Source organism: Elaeis guineensis, chromosome 16 (assembly GCF_000442705.2).
Source record: "Elaeis guineensis isolate ETL-2024a chromosome 16, EG11, whole genome shotgun sequence".
NCBI lineage: Eukaryota > Viridiplantae > Streptophyta > Magnoliopsida > Arecales > Arecaceae > Elaeis > Elaeis guineensis.
In genome coordinates, this window is record NC_026008.2 from 29,043,185 (window position 1) to 29,070,319 (window position 27,135).

At 36.1% G+C, this 27,135-nt stretch overlaps 1 protein-coding gene across 2 annotated transcripts; it reads right to left on the reverse strand.

Moving 5' to 3' along the window:
* Positions 1 to 1,552: 1,552 nt before the first annotated feature.
* Positions 1,553 to 26,700, reverse strand: LOC105059367 (uncharacterized). 2 transcript variants are annotated; one of them, XM_010942641.3, is made up of 11 exons: positions 26,594 to 26,700; positions 26,291 to 26,358; positions 25,185 to 25,223; positions 22,310 to 22,393; positions 11,147 to 11,171; positions 11,017 to 11,049; positions 10,721 to 10,842; positions 10,473 to 10,603; positions 10,091 to 10,314; positions 2,081 to 2,331; positions 1,553 to 1,812 (listed from the first exon to the last, which is right to left on the reverse strand). In XM_010942641.3, exons 3-11 carry the CDS (start codon positions 25,185 to 25,187, stop codon positions 1,723 to 1,725), a joined length of 963 nt encoding a protein of 320 aa, XP_010940943.1. In that variant the 5' UTR covers positions 25,188 to 25,223; positions 26,291 to 26,358; positions 26,594 to 26,700; the 3' UTR covers positions 1,553 to 1,722. The 2 variants fall into 2 exon arrangements, with proteins under 2 accessions (XP_010940943.1, XP_010940944.1); XM_010942642.3 differs by having other exon boundaries at positions 26,517 to 26,600.
* Between the last annotated feature and the right edge of the window lie 435 nt (positions 26,701 to 27,135).

The window sequence follows — 27,135 nt, forward strand, 5'->3', positions numbered from 1 at the left end:
ATAGGATAAAGTGGTACACTCTATATTAGATTTTTTACACCACAAACGGTGCACAAAAAATTTTTCTTTGGCACCCTGGCTCATAGTCATTATATGGGCTTTGTTGTTTACTCGGCAGGTTTCCTTTAGGTTGTTAATTTCGGCTAACACAATCTAGTCCTGGATTTTCAAGTGAAGGCAGTTGCAAAATAAAGTACAAGTCAGATATAAAAGTATATATATAAGTACAATATAAGTCATATAATTAAATTTTATGATCATAAAATTAAAAATATTATTAAATAAAAAATAAATTTAATTAATAATATATTAATATAATCATTTATTTTTATTAAAAGTTCATTAGTGCTAACTAAAATTAAATAAGATTATAAATAAATTTGAATGTATAGATTATATGATTACCTATCCATATCCATATTCTACTTTTAACACATATACCAGTCAAATGCTCGACTTTGCAACTATAACCAAAAAGATTCAGATTTGAAACTGATTTATCTAATATGCTCCAGCGTCACTTCAGCATCTCTCTTGTCCTTGGAAGGACACCGATTATTTTGTTTCCTAAGTAAGCCAATTTCCGTACGAACACAGCTTATATGCATGCATTGCCAAATTAACGGAAGTTGTAGACATGAAGGACTACTCTTCTAGCATCTCCCAACAAATATGCTGCTTGTAGCCACCTTTCACCATAAGAAACTTTGCCATGTTATACCACCGCCTGTGTCTTGGAACGCAGTCTCACAAGTGGTCACATTGGGTCCCAATGCTACAACTGGTGATGCCACAATGGGATTGTCAATGAAGACACGCATAATTTTGCTGGTCCAAGCTATGTGAGGACACAGTCGTGCTAGGACCATGATAAGATTTGTGAAAAAACACAGGCACAGCACCCTAATACAAACGGGCGTTTTTCCCCAAGGTCAGGTTTAGAGGTTTTGTCCCAAGTTTCAAGGGTCCCACCGGCCTTTTGGACTGCTTTCGCTTTCAAATTTGTAGTAAAAAAAAAAATCTGAAAGAGAGATTTTAAAAGATCAGTTGGAAGGACATCCCTTGGTGACTCCTGTCATACGCTTAGATGCACAGGTGCCATAAAGTTATAATCCATGCCTCCATGGCAACTAGTTAAGGTGTTAATTCATGTTGGAAGGTAAAAATACAACAGATTAGACAAGCACCTTGTGTTGGAAGAAATAGTTTGATCTTGTCTTCAAAGTGAACCATTCTTCTTCAAGTACAAGCTTTATGCAGTGCAAAGTGCATTAAAGTTAACAGCAGAAACATATCATATTATAGCTATGCATAGACAAATATGAATTTTAAGTTTGAAGGGTGAAAAAAGGGATCTACAAAAGGACATGTACAAAGCTAATGACATGATGGTAGCTTAGTGGGAGTAGGGTCATTTTTCCAGCAGGAGGGTGCTGTTAGACTATTAGCACATTATTAGTCTCTTCCAACTTCATATGGGAGTAAAGACACTTTATTTCATAGTTCTCAACTTATGTAAAACACTCTGGTACTCCACCATACACCAGGGCCGAGAAGTGAACTATTGGCATTTAGTAGATAAAAATCTACATTAACAAATTTAAGAAAGTCTAAAGTTGTAATATTTCCTTATCAGTTAGAGTAACAAACCAGAAAACAGTTAAAATACTTTGAAGCATATAAGTTATATGAAACATGAGAACACAACAACAATCTTGTTATTTAACCCTTCAATGAGTATTTCTTCCCAGTAAATGCCTGGAACTTCGGCTCTTCTTTCTTTGCTGGCTCTTCCTTTGTTTGTTTCAAGACCTACAAAGATAAGAAAACATACACTATGTTTAATAGGAGATTGATACAAGAGCTCTAAAACTATCAACAAAGAGGTCCATTCAAATTCATTATAAAAGCAAATTGGTTTTAAGGATCGACTTGGCATGTCCATGCCTCCACATGGTCAATATAATTATGTTATGATTCCATGGTAGGAAAGATGAGAGATTTGAAGCTATATATATCTTAGAAACAGGAGCAGAAAGTTAGATCCACATTGGTACATTCATATGAAAATGTCGCACACCTGTGCTTCTTTTGAAGCACGATTTGCATTTGAACCAAAGACAAGCTTTCCCTTAGTCTGACGGGAGGAACTGCTCTCGGAAGTGGATGCTGTTTTCTTCACACCATTGGTCGTTTCAGACTGTTGTCCCTTTGCTGAGGAAGAAACAGTTGGAGCTTGATGCTTTAAAGGTTTTCCATCCAATCGTCTCCCAATGCCAGTAAATGGGGTGAATTTTGGTTCAACTTCAGCTTCAGCTTGAGCATCTTCAACTGAATTTTTCAAGATAAATCCCATTTCAGACGGGAAAGGCCAGTTGCATTTTAGCATGAAAAAAGGCAAACTCCTGTTACTCTAACTTTTCCAGTTAAACATGCAAGCTGAACCACAATGAAAATATCTGTTCTACAAGAAAAGGACATAAAAGTAACACTAAGAAAATTGCCTGACAACAAGGATTCAAATCAGCAATTTCCAGCATTACCAGAACATAAGGAAATAGGTCTGCTGATCACCCAATCCTGATTTTTTTTTTTTTCCGAGATAATGAAAATCATCCCTTCAGTAGATTTTGATATCAAAAAAAAAAAAAATCTGAACATGAGTGATCAGTGACCTCAACCTTGTAAGTTCCTTTTTTCTTTCTATCTCTAACAAGGTGACACCCATTGTCAGATATAACATGGATGGGAAATCCAAGCATCCAAACAGGCCTGGAGCATCACTATGTCATGCATCAATTTGACTGATCTGCACAGAATATGAATCATAGGTATTAAATAGCAGTGCAGCATGCAGAGAAAGGTTGTTCCAGATACGCAGATGGAACTTACCAGTCACTGCAGACCATATTCTCAAGACAAGTGAGACTGTCAGTCAGCAAGCTAGACAACATGTCCCATTCAACCACATCAACTAAAATAACCAATAGTATCATAATTGAAAATACATGGAAAGTAGTAAATCAACTCTCTATTAGGGCAGGAAATGGAAGGCCCACTGGCCAGTATTTATTTGGACTGGGCCTTCAGGCCTTGGGTTTCCATTATCTGAGCCAGCCTTAAATATAATGAGTGAGCTAAAATACAGTTGTTTGTCATAAAAGATAATTGACTAATGCTGGTCTGAAAGAAATGTGTCCTGTAACAGAATGATAAATCCATTACTCCACTAGAATCAATCACAATAAATGCAAGACTCAACATGACAATTTCACATGCATCTTCAACTCCTCGATATATCACAACAGCTTGGTTTAAAATATCAGTGAGTGGTGCTGCACATAACATAGGTGAGGATAATGTATCTAATAGCTGTGGGATAACGGGAATCAATTATATTTAAATTTAGTTATCAATTTAGTGTATTTTCTTTTATTTCTGGTTTATTTTTAGTTTTCAGTGGGTTAACTTGACACAGTAGTTCAGATTAAAAGATCTTAAATCTTTTGACAATTTCATGTATCTGATTTCTGCTATGGAACTCTTCATGCTGCAACATAACAATAACCATTCCTCATAAGGCTTAGTAATGAGAGAAAGAAAAATTGTTAAAACATCTTTTTTTGTTATAAATAAAGTTCTATGTAATCAGTTAGATGGCTGGTTAATAAGGAACGATAATCTACAATGCACCTTCTTGTTCCCTTGTGCTGTGATTCTCCAAAGGAGAAGTGAGATCTTCAAACCCTTTGTGTGATTCTTAGGCCCTAAAGTCACTTCTATATTATCTTTCCTCACTCTTATTCTTTGTTACTTTCTTCATTTTCATTTAGTGTTTCTCCATTCTTTTCTTTTTCAGATCTGGTTTTGTTTCCCCCTTCTTTTTCAGATCTGGTTTTGTTTCCCTCTCCTCTTCAACTAGTAATCTTCAAACTTAAATCTATTGATCCACAACTGGCCTTCCATCTAGTTTTAACCCTTTTACACCAATCAGTTGTTGAAAAGCTCCTTCAAATTCTTTACTTATTTTTCTTAAGATATTAATCCACCAGTTGAACCCTAAGTTCTGAACCCTAGGCCCGATTCTAGTCAATTGATTCCTCTTTCCTATAGAAAGTTCACCTTCTTAGTTCAGTTAATACAGGAAAACCAGATTTCAACAGCATGGTCAGCAAATCATTAAACGTATGCCAAGCACCTCAAAACACATTCTTCCCGAGTTAAACCCTTCATAGTCTTAAGATTCAACACCACTTTTACCATCAATTTTGCTTTGAAACTCCAATATTCATAGTTCAACTGTAAATAAAACTCATGTCTCAATTGAACTTTCCAACATTTCAAGCGTTAAGTGCTATTTTAAACCCTAGAAGTTCCCCTTCCACAGACTGTCTTACATCAATATCCACATCCACTGACGCATCAACCACCAACTCACACAAGCATCCACATACAATAATTACCCAAATAGATTAAAATAAACTTTGAGATTGTCCAAGAGAGTATGACATGTCAACCTCCATAAAGCCTGACTCGTCATGCCTGTGTGACTGTCTGTACATTATGATAGAATCAGTGGTTACCCCAAAACTCGAAAAAATTAAGACCATCGTGGTGATGTTAGACTAGCAAAGTGGCATGTGCAATGCACATGGGAGGAAAAATATTCATAAAGAAAATATGCAAAAAAAGTAAAATGGCAATATACACTTAACATATAAAAACAGAAAACCTAGAAAAGGAATAAAATGGCAAAGTACATAAAAGATAAGCAAGCATAGAACTTAGTAATGAGAATAGCAAATTTCATGCTAATTATTTTATATAAATATCCATCTTATCGGCGTCTAATCCTCACCTTCAGCTTATGGCTGATGGTCTGATTGGTAAACATTATTATTAATGCATTGAGTTGGATCAACGGTTTGCCTAATCTAGATGCAACCCACTTAAATTTGAATCCAACATGTTATCCAATCCAACCATCTTCTAAATTGAGATGTGTCAAACTGGGTTCCCCATTTTATTTATTGGAACCACTGGTGACAATGGGTTAGATTGGGTTTATCCAAATCCAAACACAACTCCATATTCTTGGGGGCGAATTAGAGTCAGGTTCAGGTTAAATAAATCTCAGGGTGAGTCTCTCTTTCAATATGTAAAGATGGAGAAATCCATCACCAATTCATTGAGAGAATAAAGAGGGAGGTCGGGATTTTTCTTTAGAATCAACTGTGCTCTAGCATGTGCCATGCACATGAAAACACATAGAGAAAACCTTAAAAGCATGGATGGTTATGATCTGTTTATCTCACTCAAGATTTATTTTATACCAACGAGAGTCCAGTTTTTTAAGAGAGAAACGGAAACCTTATCGAGATACAAATTTTTTAGAGGATTTATGAGTTGGGAATTACAAGCCTTGCTGCTCCGAGAGTCTGATCATTGCATGCCTTTCATTTTCAGTTCATTTTTCTCCCTTTCAATTTTTGCCTCTCAAGATGCTTATTTTTTTCTTCTTTTTAGGTATATGAGTTGGAAGTTGAGAATGGCATTTTCTTTTGATTTTTTAGTGAGATGAGAGTTGAAAATCCTGTACCTCAGAAAGTACAAGAGTCAATGCAGATAGAATTGATCTATTCATCTCACTCCTGAAAAAACATGTTTCTCCCTTCAAAGAAGAAAATTCAGGATTCTTAGAAAGAATCCATCAAGATCTAGCTTTCCTTTTTAAGTTAGAGAGACAGGCTTCTAAAAGAGCACAATATATTAGATGCTTGACACATTTTAACTATTTCTATCATGCAGAATTTTTCTCACATGACCACTTGTGAAGTCTGTTGAATGTCTGAGTTACACGAAGGGAGAAGGATGGATAGCTTTGATTAAAGAATGTGAAAGAGAGAAACACAAGGTATGATGTGTTTGCTTATTGGGAAGTCGTGCTCATCCTAATTTTCCTTCTCTTGGTTACAACCTCAAATCTCAATTAGAAATAGTAGTTCTGATTTTCCATCTCAATTTGTGTGAGATTCTTATTGTATTCGTATTAAAGGAGAAAATACATAAATTATTAATCTTCACTCCTTTTTAGTCTCAAATCCTAAAAGATTATATATAAATGGAATTTTGGGAAACATCGATGGCATTTATGTAGTTCGCTTTTTTTCCCCTGGTTTGCAATATCGGCATTGGACCCAAATAGGTCACATTTTAGTATAATGTTGGTACAGTTAGTACAGGGGTCGATTCAGCATATTGATACTCGGTATGCTCCCTATACCATGTACCACTTTTGGTACCAATATGGTATGGAAATGCCCAGCATGCATCGGTATGGAGCCAAACAACATACCATGTTTTCCCAGATCTCCTTAAGTTCTTTTTTCCATTTTTGAAATCTAAATATTTTAAGAGAGAGAGAGTAGATCAGCTGAGTTGCTAACTTTCTAAGGATTTGAGTAAGGAGTAGGTATTCTCAATAGAGTCCAAGAAAGAGCAATTCTTTCTTTTTTTTCTTTCCTTTTTCTTTTTATTTGACATGTTGCTTCCTCACATGATCAAACATGAGACAGAAGAACAGTTGACAACAAATAACAGACATTTTGTAGGGAGTTTGAATTATATCTTAAGTAAAATAGTAGTTAAGCAAACACTGACTCAACTCTTGTTTAGGTACCAAAAATGAATGTGTGTAATGCAACTTATAACCAAACAATCTCAGATAAATGCATCTGAGAATTTTTCATTATAACTCAACTAGTTGATAACATGGGATAACAAACAAGATGAAATACCTTTGTAACTCATAGCAATGCCATGCCATCCAACTCAAATTCATAAAAGAACAGTATGTTGACAGATGGCATACTAAATGTGCTAAGTTATTGGACTGACTGACATATTTGACTCCCCTTGCTATGGTAGCCTAGCATAAATATATCGATATTTATGTCTGTGCATGTACATTGGGGAATTGGGTTTATGTTGGGTCCATACATGGAATATCTAAGTCTAACCCCAATAAAGATGTAGACCCGGGACCCAACATTCCACACGGATTGTTTGATTTAGATCTTACCCCAAGAGATTCAGATCTTATTAGGTTGCAGTTTGGACCAGATTTTAGGGTAACACAAATCCCAATCCATTTGCAGCCTACTACTAAGGGCTTAAAGTCTAGGATGATAAGATTCAAAATCTAATTTGCATTTGAATGGGAACAAAGAGGTCCTATTGAATGGATATTTAATGATTTGCTTCCTTTCTAGGACAGTATGACAAGAGATTTGGAGATTTGATACCATTTTACCGTTTTCTTTTTTTAAATTTAAGGTGTAATTAATTGAAGGGCACTTCTATTAAAATATTTGAAAGACAAAAATCAAAAGGAATATTCCAAAATTTAAAACTCCTTTGGTATAGTATGGTATAGATGACTGTCATTGGACACTGCATGCTATAAGTGCCAAGTGATGGTATGGAATGATCTCACCATAGCTGAATTTAAGGATGGGCATATAGTGTTTATAAAGTGTCCGAGCAACCTTACTGTATACATATCAAAAAAAGAAAAAAAAAAAAAAAAGAGTTTCCACATAATGTGTATTACTCATACTATTGAACCAAAAATCTAATCATGTGCAATGGTACATATTTGAGCTTTCTAGTGTGCTGGAGCAACCTGGTGTCTAAGTGGTACGAGATAATAATACCAAATATTGTCACCAGGTAATACTGATAGTTCTCACACCACCATTTCTCCTTGTGATAACCATGAGATCTACAAAGTCTATGGAAACTTCGTAGGCAAGTTGTAATGTAATTCTGATGCAAGTTCATTCTTAAGGGATACATTCTTTTTATAAATGTTCAAGATTCAATCAAATAAAAGCATTTTGTCGAGAAGGTATCTTACAGAGGAAGCCAGTCCTGGCTCTTAGGGGTTTATTGTAAGTGGTGACATAGTGGACTCAAAAGAAAGTTTATTTTTTGCCTCCTCTTCTGATGGATGCGTGTTAATAGGTAGAATCTGATATTCTTCTGAAAGGAGACATTGTAAGAATATGAAAATAATAGCTTTGTTTCTTTCCTCATTTCAGAAAAGTGATTTTAAATCCTTCCATGAAGCTGAGGTTTGTGCATGCATTGATAAAAGTTCTCCTCAAAGGTAGATATCCAAGCTAAAAGCTGCATTAACCCACTACGATGTAATTTTTTCACTCATTTAATCCTTTTCCCCATTCTTTCCATAAGCATCATTTAAAGAATAAAACAAACTAAAAAATAAAGGAGTACTACGTCACTTCTATCAAACTTTTCAAGCAAAAAATATTCTTCATTGTCCAAGATTGTGTTTCACAACCAATATCTTAAAAATAAAGTCAAATATTGCCAGTTAACTATAAGCTTGAAAAGTCTAGCTTATCGGTGTAGGTAAATCAGACAAGGGAAAAGAAAAAAGATGCAAATCCTGATTCATATGTAAAAATGCAAGGTCTGTCCCTATGTTCCTCATAGCAGCGGGGGTAAACTACTCAAAAACCACTTGAGATAATCATCCATGCATCACTAAAAGGAAGTTTTACATCGATGAGAAGGCAACTTTACATTTTCACAAGCATGGGAAATTGAGGAAAACTACAACTTTATGAGAATATTGTTGCTCCCTATATAATTTATTTATGAAAGTCCTTGGATTTATCAATCATTTGCTCGCAAATGAATGCTTCACCTTGCAAAATTAGTGAACCACAATATTCATTTTTTTCTTTGCACTTGGTATGTTTTATAGTCTTCATACATAACTCATCTTAAGGTTAAACCAGTCTTCACATCAACAACAAACAACTGTGGGAGTCTCTCATGTATGGTTTGTTTTGTAGCACCCCTACATGAAGATTGTTTAGGGTGTTAAATTCCTGCATGGCATATTTAAGACAACCGCCTAGCTGACACATTTCTAGAATCTCTCTAGTTTGAATTGGTTCTAGAAGATGGAAAGGATGGTTCACCTACTACTCCTTCCCAAAGTTTCGGACTTCCCAGCTTGTTGCTCAAGGATTTTAGAGTCACAAGTTATAGTCTCATTTTATTTTTTTTCAAGTCATGGGTTCTCTATGTACCAAAAAAAAAAAGTCATGCATTCTCTTTCCTTTTGCAACTCCAGACTTTCCTTTTATCTTAACTAGCACCTGAGCACATGCAATGCACGTTTTAGAAAAATATAACATAACTATTTAAGTTATAGCATATGAATTATTAAAAATAAAACTAAACCAATAATTAGATTTTTCCCTATATATTTACATTTTTTTGTTCTTTTTCTATATTTATCTACTCTCACAAATATAGTAAGTAAATATTTCCTTATACATCTAAGCTGGTATTTCCTTTTTTTTTTTGCTAATATGTTCTCTCATAAATTTTTATTGGTATTTTCTCTATTTACTTCCAACACAATTTTAAGTTATTTATTTTATTTATTTATTCCAACAGAAATGGCGGTGAGAGATTAACAAAGAGAAAGGACTTTTGTAGTATGGTCTCACCAAAAGGGAAATATTTCATTACATTTTCGTACTTGTTTATAGTTGGTATTTTCGATTTTCTCTTAGTTGTTTTCTACCACATTTTTTTGTTAGGACCCTTTTGTTATGATTTCTTAACTGTTTATTGCGATAATTGCAACTAGGTAAAATTTCTTTATTCGTCTAAAATCGGGGTTTTAATTTTGTTTCCTTATTTGTTTATAACTGGGATTTTGTAGGCATCTAGAAAAGGAAAAGAATATTTTTGGGATCAAAAAATGACAGATGGAATCTGGAAGGAACATTCCCAAATTTCAAAATTCATATTTTTATATAGTAAAGATGATGATAATACAACATGTAGGTCTTGATCTAGCAAGATGAAAAATTAGATGTGTTTATAAGTATAATCCTTCAGCCAAAGAGTTTAAAATATGTCATCTTTTCTACAGATAAAGTAGAAATGTAAAAAATGCTCCAGTGCATTACATTCACAGCAAACCATGGCTTCAAATATGAAGATTTTTTGAAAAAATAGAAACAATAGCCAAAATGAGAACCTGGAACTGGTGCTTTGCTTGTAGGAATAGAAGGTTGTGGTCGTTCAGGCTCTTTATAGTCAAGTGGAGGAGCAAAATCGACTTCACAGTCTGTTTCAATGATACTGATTGCAGAGGAGGGCTTTGTTTCGACAATGTCTATGTAGTATTTCTTATTATTATATGCTACCATGATGCTGTCACCAGTGGTTAAGCAGGAGAAGTTCCTTAGCGTTGTTTCCAAGCTGCAAATGTTACGCAAAGAATATGTTAGTATCCTTACAAACAATGAGTAATATTAGAAATCAATATTTTTAATGCAATAAATTCATTAAAAATGACATGGGGACGGAAACAAGGGGTGTGGGAACAAGTATAAAAACAATATCAAAAAGTTACTAACATGGCTTTGGGATTTGAGATATCTAAAAAGTCTTTTGTGTGAGGCTGCAGCTTGACATACGTTCCCTTAGGGAGGGTGGCATTTTTGACGCGCACAGTATCTCCCTCTTGCAAAAGTAAATTTTGCATCATCTTAAAAAAAAGCAATAAAACAAAGCAATAAGGCCCTATTCACAGATAAAATAGAATCAAGTAAAAAAAAAGGGGGGGGGTGCAAATTAGTAACAATATATTCTTGACGAGACTTACCCAATATGGCATGTAGATCATGCCTTCTTCTGCAATGAATTCCAGCACACCACAATGTGAAACTCGCTCGGTGGCAGAATTCCGCAATTCAAATAACATCGGATAATCAATGTGCAAAGATGCTGCATGGTAAAACAGAAGCAGGATATGTTCACAGGTAGAGCACATGAATTGTCCACCCAAAAAAAAGGAAACCAGAACATCTTACTAAACATAATCACAAGTATTTATTATGGAAGAATATCAGGAATAATATCCGCAAAGAAAGATTAAACATAAACATAGGCTCGACTCACCAAGACGATCAAGGGCAGAAGGAGGCATTATAACTGTAAAAACACAAAACATGCTCAGTCATCAAGGTTAAGGGAGTAAAAAAGGAAGTCCAATGATGATACCAATAAATAAGACTCATAGAAGGCATACTTTTATCACCACTTTCCAGCTGCGGCTGCACAGACAAAGAAACTACAATTATGACAAATATTGCAGCTCCAAAATCCAAATATCAGCTTTCACAAAATAAATGTCATGTTCCCTCAAAATCAATTGGAAACACATTCGGTAAAACTTCTACATTTAGCCATGATACTTCAAAAGCTGACTCCATAAAGTGAAATTTGAATATACAAGAAACCACAACCTAATGACTTCCAGAAGAGCAGTGTCATTAGTCTGTAGCATGAGTGGAGCACCAACTTGTGAAAATTATTGTGCACACAAAAGTTTTATAATTTTGGAGACTTCAATCCAACAAATGCAAATGATTGTTGCATTTATTAAACATCGGGAATGCAAATCCCTTATATAAAATGCAATGTCTCAAGGTGGGGACTGAGCCGGCAACCTATGAGTCTCTCCTTGTAGCTCCATGTGAGACTAATTACACATGCATTTTTACAGTAGATAGTTGTCTTCATCCTTTTATCTTCTTTAAGCAAGTCTAAAGTGAGAGAGAACAAGGGGCTATTTGATTGTTTTTGTGTTTTTTTTGTTAAAAAAAAAAAGGAGGAGTGGATAATCATAATAGCTGACATTTTCTAAAACAAGTCTTAGAAAAACAGGGAGAGACTGCTCTATGGATAAAACTTATCTTCCAATTTTGATGACCTGTTTGTTGTTACAGAACAGGTCCCATGAAACGCCACCAAACAAATATTGCCAAAAAGAATCACTCATTTTAGGCTTTGTGAACCTATTTTAGTAGAATCCAACAACCAGACGGCCCTAACGGGAGTGCATCAAATTTAAAAGATAATCTACACACAATCATCCAGTCAACCCTTCACCATAGCCCTCCTTAGTCCTTATAGAGCTAGAAAGTGGCACAGCGCAGCTCAGTAAGGATTAGTGCATGCCTCATTTAGATGCCAGACCAACTGATAGTCACAAGGTTTGAAACAATCTCAAGTCAAGTTTCAGCCACCCTTTGCCCAACCTAAGCCTAGTCCTAGATCTGTATGTACAAACTACTCATTATCTTTCCTTTGATGAAGACATACAGACTAATGCAATAATGTCAACATTAGTGAATAGGTGTAATTATCAATCTCGTTTTGGGATTTTTTTTTTTTTTATCTTGAAAAGGATCTTTGCTCTTGCAATAGAATGAGTACTTCTAAATATTTAAGCAGACTGTAATATGTCTCAAAATGAATATTACTATTTTCACTGGATTGGAAGGAACACAACCTTTCTCAATATTAGATGCTCTAATACCTTTTTAATGACTTACAAACTCTGGGGACCTTTCCCATCTCTTCGCGTGAATGTCTGTGTTTCTTATTGCCAGTTTATAGAGCTCATAAACTTTTACTGGTGAGGCTTTACAGGTGGCAGGGACTATAAACTTGTGCATGGGAAGTATGCTTAAAGAAAGCCTAAGAAAAGGAACAATTAGACATTTCATGGCAGTGAAGATTGTAGAATGTCTATGGACGAGCTTGACATTAGTAAAGTACACGATGTGTTTAGCCAGCGGGATGAGGCTTGTTCTCAATCTTTATATGTTTTATTAGCAGAGCTCACGTTAATTGGCAAAAGAATGGAAATAAAATAAAGTTTGTTCTGCATGGTTGATTGTAGGAAATTGGAGGGATACAGTGGATAAAACTTAGGGAACTTCCAATTCTCTGTATGAAAATGTAGACAGACTGAGAATGCATAAGCAATGGGCAAAAAGACGTGACTAAACACTTGATCATAATAAACCTTTTTGTACCAAATTTATCACATTCTAATAAACTCATGACTCGTGAGAATGTTCAACCAAGATTATCACCAGAGAAGATGTGGCATACCAAGATAGATATCCAACAAGCATTTCATTTAGAAACTCACTATTTTTCATTGTCATCATCACATGTACCAAATTATTTAGAAATTAATTTTGGAAGTCTGGTGGCAAAGAAGTGTTAGATGGTTTGGAAAAATGCAAGATATAACACCATCATCGAGTATTATATCTAGAGGTAAGTTGTGAACTTAATTGGATATATACTAAACCAATAAGACTCTGACAACAAATTGGTTGGGCATACAAGTTATCTAGCTTGTATCTCGATAGAGTATGGTTAGCCTCATGCAAGGCATACCAGATCCATTTTTCAAGGCCAAAGTTGCAATGATGATCATTATACGTAATTAAACTAATGTTTACAAAACCATACCAGATATGCAAAGTTGTTCAATCTGTTTCCGCCTGGTTGAAACGGACAGTTTGCATGGTCAAATATGATAAAATGATCAGCAAGTTTCTTATTCATCAATTTCTACCATTTTTCATAATGGCATTTATTACTCCAGTGGTAGAGTTTTGTTTCATCTAAATGCTTGTGTTTGGATCTTCCATCAACAGTATTCTGAAATTCTCTATTCCAAACCACTTTTTAAAACCAATAAGGTCACTCCTATGCTTTGTTCTTGAATTTCCCCAAATGTAAGATGGTTTACCCAGCAAGAAGAACCATCTAATATGAATGGTTCCAACAATGTACAGTTTATTATGGGGCCAGAGTAGAGTAGTGAGTGGTTTTAGTTGACCCTGCTTTGACCTGCTGATCCAATTTCATTCCAGCAACATTGCATTCAACAAGCAAGTTTTAAGTTTCATTTTTTAGGTATTTTTCCTGAAAAGAATGTTGATTATAAAATGTCTAAAATGGGTTGAATTTAACCATTGCCTGCAAAATGGGGAAAAATTGCTTAGATATGTGAAAATTAGATGTGTTATATGTGAAATAGTGATAGAAAGAAATGGACCCATTTATATTAGGGTTCACTAGCAGTTGTTTTGGGAAAAACTTGTTCATTTAAGCATAATATATGAAGATATGCATTTAGATTAAAAGTCAAAATGACTCCTTAATTAGGTTTAAAGCCAATATTTTTTCAGACAATAAAAAAAATAAGTATTGACTGATATATTTCTTTGTTTCAAACCAAAATCTTATAATGATTGTCGGCTTGCCTCTGTTCTTTATTGACTGATTTGCAATGTTACCTGGATAGGGGAACAGGTGTGAAGTGATCAAGTGCCCATAGAACCTGACATGGCAATCTCAATAATAAGACATGTTGATACATACATTCATTCATACATATATTTATATTAATATATTATGTGTATATATACATATACCATATGTATGTATGTGTGTGTGTGTATATACATACGGATATATATACAGTCATACATATAATACATATATAGTTCAAGGTTAATATTTTGTGCATTTAAATTCTACTTGAAAAAAACGAATAAGATTTTTAATGAAATCTGGCAGCCATATTAAAATTTCAGCTTTGGGAAACATTAAATGGGTTTTAAACATGCTATATAGCACCATTGCATGCTAGCTCAGCTCATTTAATTACTTGTCTGATACAGCAGAGATGTGCCGCTCCATGAATGTCTCAACCCATGTGAATTGCCCTTCTCTTGGTCCTCACGCTTCAGAGGCCACAAAGAAAAGACGTAGTCAGAATATTTAGAGACTTATAATAGCCCTAAGCTAACAAGGGCATTTCCAGTGGCCCAACCAATGTGAGAGACCCTGCCCCATCCCCTCCCTTCCCTCAATTGGGTGAGTGAGTGTGTGTGTGTGTGAGAGAGAGAGAGAGAGAGAGGATGAAAAGGAATGGATGATGGCTTGGAAGCAGCGAGACAAGCTCGAAGAAAGCCATGCACTCTAAGCTTACACCTCTTTTTTTCCTATTTTATTTGTTTGGCATAATGTTGGACTAGGAAGACAATGGAATCAGGATTGAGAGGGATCTTGCCAGCTTAGAACTTCTTTTAATTTTTTTAATCCTCGTATTCTCTGAGAAAGAGAAAAGGAGGTGGGTGGAATAAGGATCTCATCTAACTGGGATGGATGAGGATGGGCAAGATAGTAGATTAAGATAGTCTACTGCAAGCATGTCCACCGTGCAATTGAAAGGTGTGAGAGTCCAGTGTAGTCATGTCCTCCACGTATAATGGCATATTTTGCTGTGCCATGTCCTGTTCCAGTGGGAATAAGGCAAAAAACCCAGAAATAGCCATGTCTGGGTAACACTGCTGCTTTGAGACCTAACCATTGTCTTTACCATGCTTAGCTTTCGTTGGTGGCCTATCTTGCAATAGCATTTCCTATGCAAAGTTTAGTATCATTTCCTATGGTGATTTTGATGGCTATCTTTGCTCTATTTGTGCCAATTGACTTTTCAGAACCAACTTATTCTATTTGCAGCTTTGTGCTGTCAGCCTTCATAGTTCGCTGTTCTCTACTATCATAGTCGCCATTTGATGGAGGACCACCTTAGGAAGTGCAGGCTATGCATTAGAAAACTTGGGAAGGACTAGATGAGGGTTTGGAGTGATTTGGTTGCTCATTATCCAAAACCTGAGAAGTGGACAACAATGAAAAAGATTTGAGCTTATAGGCAAATTAAAGGTTAAAAAGATCTGCCTAAGAGTTTGTAAATGAGGGAGATGATAACATAAGCTTCTAAAGTTTTTTGGGCTCAATTGAAGGGCCTAAAGTAGTCTTATGACCAAAAATTCAACAAATAGGGAACACAGTTTTAGCAACATAATAGTAGGCTTGAGAAAAATTATAACATAACAACAGTAAATTAAGATAAAATTTTCAATTATATAAAAGAAAAACGATTTATAAATGCATGCATGGTAGATTATAAACCACAAATAGTCAAGAATGAAAGCTGAAAGAATCACAGTTCTCCAACAGAAGTAAGATGATGTCAAGAAGAGATAGAGAAGAGAAACAAAGAAGTGAAAAAAAGGGAAGATTGGAGAGGATAGAAATAAGCCAGACAAACCTGGGAAACATACATACATACATACATATGTATGTATATATGTATACATATATGTTATATACATGTATGTATAGATATATGTACATATATCTATATACATATATACATTTGTATGTATATGTATGCATGTATACATATATATGTATGTATATATATATATATATATATGTATGTATGTATGTATGTAATGCATGTATGTATGTAATGTATGTATGTAATGCATGTATGTATACATACATACTTGATTTTTCTCATGGATTATAATGCATAACCACCTCTCTTGTAGCTCACCAACCCCTCTTATTATAGGCCCAGCCAGCCCATTATCACTTGGCTTATTAAGTTAATGGTTGTTATTATGCACTTCGACCTCAATTGATTAGTCGTTGACTCAATAAATCCAGGATCTTTAGGACTCCAAACTTGGAAAGGAATGGAATATCATGGGCACTGATATCTTGTTGATAAACCCAGGATCTTCAAGACTCCAAACTTTGAAAAAAATGGAATATTGTGGCACACATATGTTGTTAATTTGGCATCCGCATCATCTATTCCTAGGCACATACAACTCCATCATAAAAGGACAAAATGCAAACTGGCTAAACCATGGACTTCAATTATTTATAACCCCTAGAAACTCCAGTCCGAGGATCAAAGAACTCCAGAACAATGACCAACATTGGGCTGTCAAACATGATGGTTATTGCAATCATCTCAAGTGTTAGTGATGGACAGCATGATAAGGGCCAACATTATCTCAATGATGAGACAGATTTGAATGATGAAACTAATGGCCATTAATGACCTCCTCTGGTCCATAAAAAACCAACCTTAATTGTAGCCGCATCACCATTTTAGTGACTCTCCAAGCCGTTCAAATTATTTGAGCCTTGTGGCCATAGTTGGACCTTCCATCATAATGTGACACTTGGTCACCAGCTGAACCTTATATCATTTCTTTCAGCACAATTATAGCTAAAGGCAATAAGGTCACATTATCTTATTGACTTATTAGCTTCAATAGTGCATCATGTGATTATCTCTCCTTTTCATCACCGTGCATCCTCAAAGATCTTTGCATCTCAACTCATGTGCTTTACACTTTAGCAACCTCCTATGTGGTCGCACTCTAACGTGTTTTGGATTGCTAAAAAGCCTTCTTTTACACTCCTTTACTAGCACATCTACTACTTGCTATATAGTCTATCTTAACCTTTTATAAGGAGGTCTTGTTTGAGTAGGCATTGGGCCACCCATAGGTCGATCTAATTTAAGTTAACAAAAGGTAATGCCAAACATGAGATAGGCCTACACAACGTTGGCATCAAAGAGGAAGAGATTGGAGAGGCCAGCTGTTGACAATGATGGTTGGTGGATGAGTATAGAAGTTTTTTGTGGCTAGAGGTAGGCTAAGAGAGAAGGCTAGCTGGTTTAAAAGGAAAGGAGGGAAAATAATAAGAAGAAAACTGCAGAGGTGAATGGCAATGATGATGATCGGTGAGCAAGTTAGTGGTCGGTGGTGACAGTGAAGATAATAGGTGTAGATCTAACAACACGATGGTGATGAGCAATGGTGGTTGCAGAGAGGGATAAAAGAAGATAAAAGAGGGAATTCATTTAACTACAGATTTCACACATGGAAATTAGTAATCATTATTTCAAGATAGTACAGTCTGCTTGAATTTTTAACCAAGTAACCAATCAACTACAATACAATGGATGATGAGTTCCACCTCTTCAATTTGTTATCAAACCCATAGTTGTTGATCATAAATCCTCCATAGTCCCTCGTTCTTTATAAAGAAGTCTAATTCTTTAAATGCACATAGACACTCCACTCAATTATCACATAAACTCTTCCTAAAACAATACCATTATGTTGGATTGGTAGGTACATGAACCATCATTAAAAATCCACAAGGCATTGAAAATAAGCAATTTTTTAGCCACTAGATGCTTACATAAATGATATCCAAAATATATAAATTTTTAGATATCTTTAAACAATTATGAAGTTTCTAAGAGGGATCATTTTCAGTATTTAAGATCACTTATTCATAAGGAAGATTGAAGAGGATGTTATCCACAAAATTAAAATGGATTGAATAAAATAGAAAAAAGAATTGTGCGATCATTTGATACCTACTAAGTTAAAGAAAAAATTTCATAGGACAGTCATATGACTTGCTATGCTTTATGGTATAGAATGTTGAATTGCTAGAAAACAACATGTGCATAAGATGACTATGATAGAAATGAGAATGTTGAGACAGAGATGTTGTAATATAGAATAGAATAAGAAATAACATCATTCATAAAAAGGTGGAGATAGTGCTAATTGAGACAAACTGAACGGACAACTTAGATAGTTTAGACACGTACAATATAGATCGAGATAAGGTTCGCAATCTCGATATTAGGTACCAAACCAATATCTTATCAATTCGGTACGATACAGTCAGTACTATATAATACACACTTTATATCAAAACAACTCTTTAACCATATTTCTACCTATATTTCTACCTTTATCCCAGTATGCCTCATTATGGATCGATACATGCCTCAGCACACCTTGATATGGGATGTACCCTTGGTACAAGACGATACAGGGTTTGCACTGATCTGAACTTAAGCTTCGTATTGGTTCCTATCCGGTTCGATACAGAATGAACCATATCAGGCTACACAGAACGGTATGACGGTCCATGGGCCAAGAGATACACCAAAACGAAGAAGTGATTTGATACATATAAAAGGAAAGAGGGATAGAGGTAAAATGAAAATCATATGAGATAAACTAGTAAGGACTTGAAATCTCAACATTTTTCAAAAAGTATGGCCCTAGATCGAGCAAAATGGAGGGAACTGATTCATGTAGCCGAATCCAACTAGTTTGGAATTGAGGTTTAGTTGAGTCAAGTTGCATACCTTTGATGTTGTAGATCATTAACAACGTGGATCGCCATTTTAGAAAGCCTGTGGTTGATTTTACATTGACTATATTGAAGCCTCAATGCGCTTAAGCATATACAGACTTGTCTACTTCATAACTATATATGAATATGAGTTTTTGAAACTCAACAAATCGACCCCCCAAATGAAATTGATCTAGCATACCATTATTCTTTTAAAAATCTGTTGCTTTGACTGCGATAGCAATTTCAACCTGAAACCTCATTTGCTAAGTATCATAGCAGCATATATCATGCTGGGGTATGAAGCGGCCAATATATCAGGCTAAAATCTACTGCAGTAACCAAGATTTTCAAAATCATACCAAACCGCCTAGTACACCCCATACCGAGCCGGACCGACGGAGAATCGGAATGGTTCCAACATCCAAATTGGTTCTCGGAGGGACAAAAAAGAAAGAGAGGAAGAGAGAGAGGAGGGGAGAAGGAGAGAGAGATGAAGAAAGGGCCTCCGACGGCCATCTGACGTCTTGCCCAGGTCAGTACGCGTGGAGGGAGGGAAGGAGAGAGTGGGATGTCCTTATCGGGCCTCCGGACGGACGATGCCTCCGTCGCGAGATCCCCAGTGGCTGGTGAGCCCACACTGATGGGCCTGAGAGTGGCCAAGCCAAAGGAGGGCCGCCGCGGCTCCACCCCCTTTGTTTTCAAAACAAGGGTTCGCTCCGGTTTTAGATTCTTTTTTTGATTTTAACACATGAAGTCAGCAACCCACTTGCCAACTTCCCGAATTTTTTTTTTTAAATAATATGGAGTCGGCATATCATCTGCCGATTTCGCCTGTTTAAAAGAAAAAAAAAACATGGAATAGGGGCGAACCCTTGTTCCGCATGAGAGGAGCACAAAGGCCATCCTCGATGCGCTCGACGTCAGCCGCCCTCGACGCTCACTCACTAGCCATCGAAGAAGTTGCATCGGCGTTGGCATCCATCTGGAGACATCCAACGACCTCTGATGATCCGATGAGTCTCTCCCTCTCTCTCCTTCCCTCCACTTGTCCTGAGCTCGGAAAGAACTCCGACGGCTGTCAGAGGCCCTCTCTTCCTCTCCCTCTCTCTCTCCTTCTCCCCCCTCTCTTCCTTTCTTTCTTTTCTCCCTCTAGGCCCTTCTCTGTCCTGTCGGTTTCTGCCGGTCTAGTCCAATACGGATCCGTACTGGCTCGTACCACCGGCCAGCTGACACGAGTCCCGATTCTGGCTCCGAGAACCTTGGTAATGGCAGCTATGCTAAGGGTTTAAAGCAGGTGATCTATTCCATAACAGGCTAACCAATTTCCAAATAGATGATTTGAACACCTTTAGTTCTAATGCTCAAATGACGGACCAATATAAGCAGTAGATAATGATTGATCATTAAGATAGTCAATCATCAATTTGTTATTTTTTTGTTTAGACTCTAATGGAGTCTTATTTATGGATGATGATGCTTTTTCTTAGTATGTTATATGATTACCGACAACTTTCTTCTATTGTTGATGCTTTGTGATTGTGGACATCCTTATTCTATGGACGATATTATGTGATTATGGACATTTTTATCTTATGAGTGATATTACCATGTTTGATGGATGATAATATTTCTCATGAGATTGTGGACCTTTACATTTTATGGATTTTGACATAATATCATGATGTTGGATGGATGATGTTATATAGTTTCGCACTTAATATTTTTCGCATTATTTTTGAATAAAGATTAAAATATTAACCTTCAATACATAGCAAGAAAAATATTAATATGTTTTAGCAGCTTGCTTTGGGTACACAGCAGCCACTATAGCACTCACTATTTGATATCTGCTATGAAAGCCCTTGATAGCTAAACGCCCATTATCCACTTTTTAATGCATTGCATGCTAGTGTCTTGCGCTGCTTTATGTGAGCTGCTTAATGTCAGGCATGACAGTTACCAAAAAGAAAATAATTCCTTTAAAAATGGGCAGATATAAATTAAAAAACAAATACAAACAGTTTTAGGTCAGTCCCAATGTATCCCAATCTAAATCATCATTCTTTAGAAAAAAGAACTCCCGAAACCAAGAATATGGTCTATAAAATTCACTAAAATGAATGTCTAAAGTCAAATAGTGATGTGTGTTTGGACTTCAATGATGGAAAGAGAAAGTTATGGGGTACCAGGTAGAACAAGAGCTCTTATGATTTGACTTGCATAATATGTGGTCAGCAAAACAAAAAAGGTTGCTTGTAGTTTTTTAGGAGGCCAACACATACTTTGATTCTTTCCCTAAGACTTAGTGACTTCTCTATCAACTTGCCATCAATTTCCAAATCCCTCAATATCTGATCGGCACCAATTAGATCACTGATACCTGGATTATGGGCATCATCTAAAGATATAGTAATGTCAGCCTTGTAAAAGCTGTAACTAACAGAAATCCATGAAAAGTTGTGTAGCAATGGCCCTCGTTAGTCTTGTTGAAGGCACTCCAAGCACTTGCCTACGCGCTCAGGCAAAGGGAGAAAGCCCAGGAGTGCCTCAATAATCCCCAAGCAAGGGGACTTTACTAAGGCGATACCTAGGCAAGCACCTGGGATGAAGTGAGAGGCATTTGAGTAAGTTCGTCTATGATGTCCGGCACTATTCTTCCTATCCCTGTTGGAGCTTCATTAGCTTTAATTTGAGAGCTATTTTTGAATAAAAGGATTCTTTAGAATGTTCGATGATTTTTCTTGTGCTGTATTATTTAGAAACATCGAATATGTTTTGCGAGTTGTATTTTGCTATCATGTTTGAATCTTGAAGCTGCTAAAGGATGTCCAGTGGTTATTTTTGCTGACTCTTGTTTAAAAACATGAAATGGGAAGTGGCATGTTAATGGTCAAGACTATTATGATTTTTGATGTTCAAACTTGAATAACTAAGCTTATAATGCTGGTATGTTTTCATATACATAAATTATTTATTTCTAATGCATTTATTGAGTTTTTAATAAATTTGAGCCTTGCTTTCCTCAGGCAAGCACCTCTTTGGTGCCTAGTTCCTCAAGAGATATCAGGGTCCTATTGCCTTAAGGGCGTTTTTTGCTTTTGACAAGCTTGGCCCTCATCCTAATGAGGTGGGGTTCAGGATGAGATGGGCAATACTCGTATGTTAGTCAATTATTTGACAAACTAGATTACATAGGTCCTAACAATCAATTAGAATGCATTAACTGAATATCATTAAAAATATTAGGGGAAAAAGGAAGGAACTTAGCAAGCATAATCTCTAGAATTGTCTAGTTAGTGTGCGATAAAGAGAACCATGTCTTAGTGTGAGAATAGAATACCTTATCGATAAATGATGCAGGGTAACAGCGATATGTCTGCTCGAAAGAATTTCCATGATAACCAAATCCATCAAAAAATGGATACTAGAATTAAAAAAAAAAATCATAGAGTTAAAGACATATACTGGAAGAATTAAGCAATCAAGAAGATGTGCTAGCAAAAGAATAATAAATGAAAAAGGAAATAAACTTCTCATCCCAAAATCATCTCAAGCCAATGCACCAAAGCACAAACTAAGCAAAAAACAAAAGGAGAGGGGGACAATTAGTACTCAATAGCAATGATATGCAAACAGCAGCCAGCATCTAGAAAATTTGTCTGCTAAATAGATAATCTAATCACTAAATTTAATGGACATTACTAGTGGCAATGTTGTTGAATTCTATACTATCAAAGAACACTGTTTACCCTCTATTCATGACATGTTTTTGATGGAATCATGCATCATAAATTACTTACTTAAGCAAAGGGTAAAAAAAGCAGGAAACAATATTAGGGCATGTTTTTTGATTGGGAGGAGTTGAACTTTGGAATGAGAATGGGAATAAGTAACTTCCATTCCAGCCATTTGGTTGCGGGGAATCCCATTCCCATTCCAATTCTTAAGGGGGGATGGGAATGTCCTAATCCCCCAAAACCCAATCGTTACTCTCCCCTCGGATTCAAATTTCATTCCCATTTTGGTCATGAACCAAATATGTCAGGATATGGCCATTCCGATTCCCATTCCGATTGATTCTGATTCTAATTCCGGTCACAAACTAAACACGCCCTTAGTGTAGAAATGGCAGGTAGGTTAACATGGTTGCCCACATTCAGTATCAGAATGTGATCCTTGTCTTTAGAACAAGATATTACCTAAGAAAATTTCTTTGCCACCCCTGATACAGTTACAGACATCTTATTCAACAATTCCTATTGTAGTATTTGCAGCTTGTGGTAGACAATTTCCTCTTCTAACATGTAGAATATCATAATGTTTTCCTCATTATAGCCCTACCAACATGGCTAAGCCATCTAGTTGGGTAACAGTATCAGAACAGAGAAAGTAAATGAGACTATTATCATATGTGGGACTGCATCTCAAATTCTGGGTTAACTGCATTAAGAAGAACAGCATTCTCTTTTATTATGACTCAAGCATGTGGCAAGATAAATTTGTGCATGCACATTTCTTTCCCTCTTTTCCCCTCAATGTCTATCTCTCCTCTTTCAAAATTCCCATCTGTGTCCTTTTAGTTTCAAATTTTCACAGGCCGATCCTTTTATTATATTGTTTACTCCTTTATTTTCTGACACAAATACTCTGACTTCCCCATCAATTTATACTGGGTCTTCAATGATTTTCAAGCATTTAAGCATTCAAAATTTCAGATCTAATGTTACTGAAGCTCTCTCAAGCTAACCATAAGTAGTAAACTTATATTGGTATAGAAAACCTTGTTTACCATCCTCTTACACTTCTCCTCTTCACTTTCCCACCTCATAGCATAAAATCCAATGTAGATAGCATAAAATATTAAGCCCTTCAAGATTATTCATCAGCTTCAAGTGCTTCCAACCCACTTTTGATTTCAACCTAAACTTTGTAAGGGTAAATTGCAGGTAGGCATAAATGTAGGTCACTCAGTCATCATTTCCAATGGTGTGTGGTGACAATAAGATACAGGTAACCTTAGCAATCTGATGCATGGTTGAAAACACACAGTCAAGAGACATTAAAATAGCTTGGGTGCATAGGACAAATCATTATACTATCTTACTATCTTATAATTTGACCTCTGGAAGTTCCTTCTTAGGACACATGTGAGATAATGTCATAGTCGAGAAGTGATGCAATTCATGTTGAAGAATATACTTTGCAAATGAAAGCAGGTTGTGAACAGGCATAAAGATCACTCCCTGCAGCCCTTCAGTCAATAAATAGACCAATGATGTGACATCTACTGAGGAATGTGAGAGTCTTGTCCTGCCACAATGAACCCGTTAGGAGAACTAAAACCCAACATCATCTAGTAACCTCAATTCATCACTAACTGAAGTAGTTGTCATGTCTAGTTTCTTCAATAGGGCTTTCAGGGGTAAGATTGAAATAAAGGTAAGCCTCTTATTTATCATTGGATGACTTTCTGTTTTATTTATTATGCTATTGTAGGATGCCCAGGTGAGAGGGTACAGATACCTGAAGTAACTGATATGGGTGTCATATTTTATTGTTGTAATGTTGTAAATAAAAAGCCTTTTAAGGACTTAAAGTTTGCTTCCAATCCAATTTAAGAGAGACTTTAAACAACCCTATGGTCAGTCACCATACAATGTATTTGGCCTTACATCCACCAATGCTGCATTGCCAGTCATTCTCTAAAAGGCCCGGTATCAAGAGACTTAAATGCAAATAACAGAATCACCTTATGAAATTATCTCATGAAGTTTTAATTTTAGAAAGTTCATCTATAATGCTGTTTTGCACGTTGTTTACAACTTACATGCAAGCATTGTGAAGATCAGGATCATACGGTAAAATTGTAGAAGGTGGATCAGAATTTCAGATTCTTTTTACATAATATGACGTTGCTACTAAATATAGGAATTGGCAGCATCATTATGGAAACAAATAAAACATATTATGTGGCATTACCCACAGGGTAAGAAATGCAAACCCACTCATCTTTGGACAAAGAACAACAGATTTAAAAGGATGGAAAATGCACAGCATTTAACAAACAAATGATCCTGGATGTAATGGATAGTGCTTAAATTTCAGATTCTGCAAAAGATAATAATTTGGGCTCAACTAGGATAGCAAGTAAATATATCAGAAACAAAAATGCTACTAAAACGTTTGATTTTGAAAGTTAAGGCCATGTTGCATACCATTTTGCTTAGATCCACGTGCTTGACTCTTCAGACCTCCTAAAGGAAGGCAGCAAATCAGAATAATTAAGAAGCATAACTTCAGGATTAAACTGTACATGCAAATCTCGCAAAAAAAACTAAGAATTGAAAGTAAGATACTAAAAATTCAAATTATAGTATAAACCCGGACTTTCTTATGCAACCTGCAACCGTGTTTATGGAAGACCAATTATTGAAATAGTATGATAACATGTTATATACAATCTGTACAGCTATCAAGACTTGCAAGCAGTCTAATTGTCAAAGTTCCCCAAACCAACCAACAACTAACCCAACTTAAGGCTACTCTAGAATCACAACCAAATACTTGTCTTCACATTGCATAGTTGTCAAATAGCTCAGGCAAGTCTCAGTGATGGACCCTCCCATAGCCTTGGCAATAGACCAGCCAAATAGTCAACCACCCAGGCAACATATTTTTTACAGCATTCATCAAATAATTTATATTCATATCCCCATTATTGACTAAAACTTGCATCCACAATAAATTATCCACATCAGATAACCCAAATATACATGGGTAACAATTCACATATGACTTAACTTATAATACTTCAAAGTCTATTACAAAATTATTATTTGATCTAAACTCATAGAATACAACTACCAAAGGTTATTGTTAACAAGAGTATGCTACTAGTATACAACAGTAGTAAGAGTAGAATTGTTGATACTATTGAAGATATATGAAAAGAAAGCAAAGCAATGTTTCTTCTTTCTATAGCATGATACAACGAAAAAATCAAGAATAGAGATCAAAATGTATAAAACATAGCAGAATATTTCTAACAACTATTTTGAATAGAGCAAAAAATTACCAAAAAGAAATTGAGAAAACTGAAATCAGCCATGTTTCCGAGAAAGAAAAAAAGGGTATCAGAGCATTCAAAGGTCTTTCACAGACAAGGAGGAGAGGGGAAAGAAAAGAAAAGAAATAAAAATCCCAGCCTATTTTAGAGACTTCGACCAATCTTATTCCTGAGGAATAGCAACAAGGAATAAAAGAAAAAAAGGAAAAAAAAAAAAAAGGAAGAGAGAGAGAGAGGGAAAAGAACTCGACTCACTTAGCCAAGATCGAGCGAAGTAGGATCGTGCGACTGAGAGGTAGACAGAGCGAGTCCCCTCTTGTGCCCTAGGTCAGATGAGAGCGAGAGGCGTTACCAAGTTGAACAAGATGAAGCAAAACATAGTAATATTGGAAAAAAATATGGGATAATTCGGAACTATGGATAAGATTCAACAACAAAAATTTAAAAATATTTCCAAATAAGAAAGAAATCAAGGGATAACCAAATGAGTAAAGGAACTAGATCGAGCAAGTTCTTCGGAGCGATCCCAACAAGGAGAGTCAAGGGAAGAATAGGTACCTTTGGAGGAAAAGACGATCGCATCGAGAGGAACCGGAGAATCTGGGTAGCGTAAAAGCGAGGGGAACAAGGTGGTGGTTGATTAAGAATCGACCGGGCCGGCCAGCTATCCGAGCCGGGGCCGGAATTTTATTTCTTGGGCTTGGGGGCGGATTTACGTTAGAAAATTTTAGAAAGCCGGGGTTCAAGCCCAAGTAGAACTCGGACCCAGGCCTGATCCGAAACCCTACCGAGCCAACGTGAATTACCCTATTTGTAGGGCCGCAGATGGGCTTAGACCAGGCCTAGGCCCATCAGGCCGGACCAACTTCCGATCCGGCTGCGGGCTAGATCCGAATAATTTCATTCCGAGTTTAGATTTAAATATAGAGTCCATTTATTTTTGAGGCTAGACTCAAATATTTTATTGACCTGAATCAAATCTGATCTGAGGTCAAGCCCAAACAAGACAAATGGAGCCTGAATTCAAGCCCGAATAAATCTCAAAACACTTCATCATCCTTTTTTTTAAATCTTTGAGCTCACAACTATTGAATATCAGT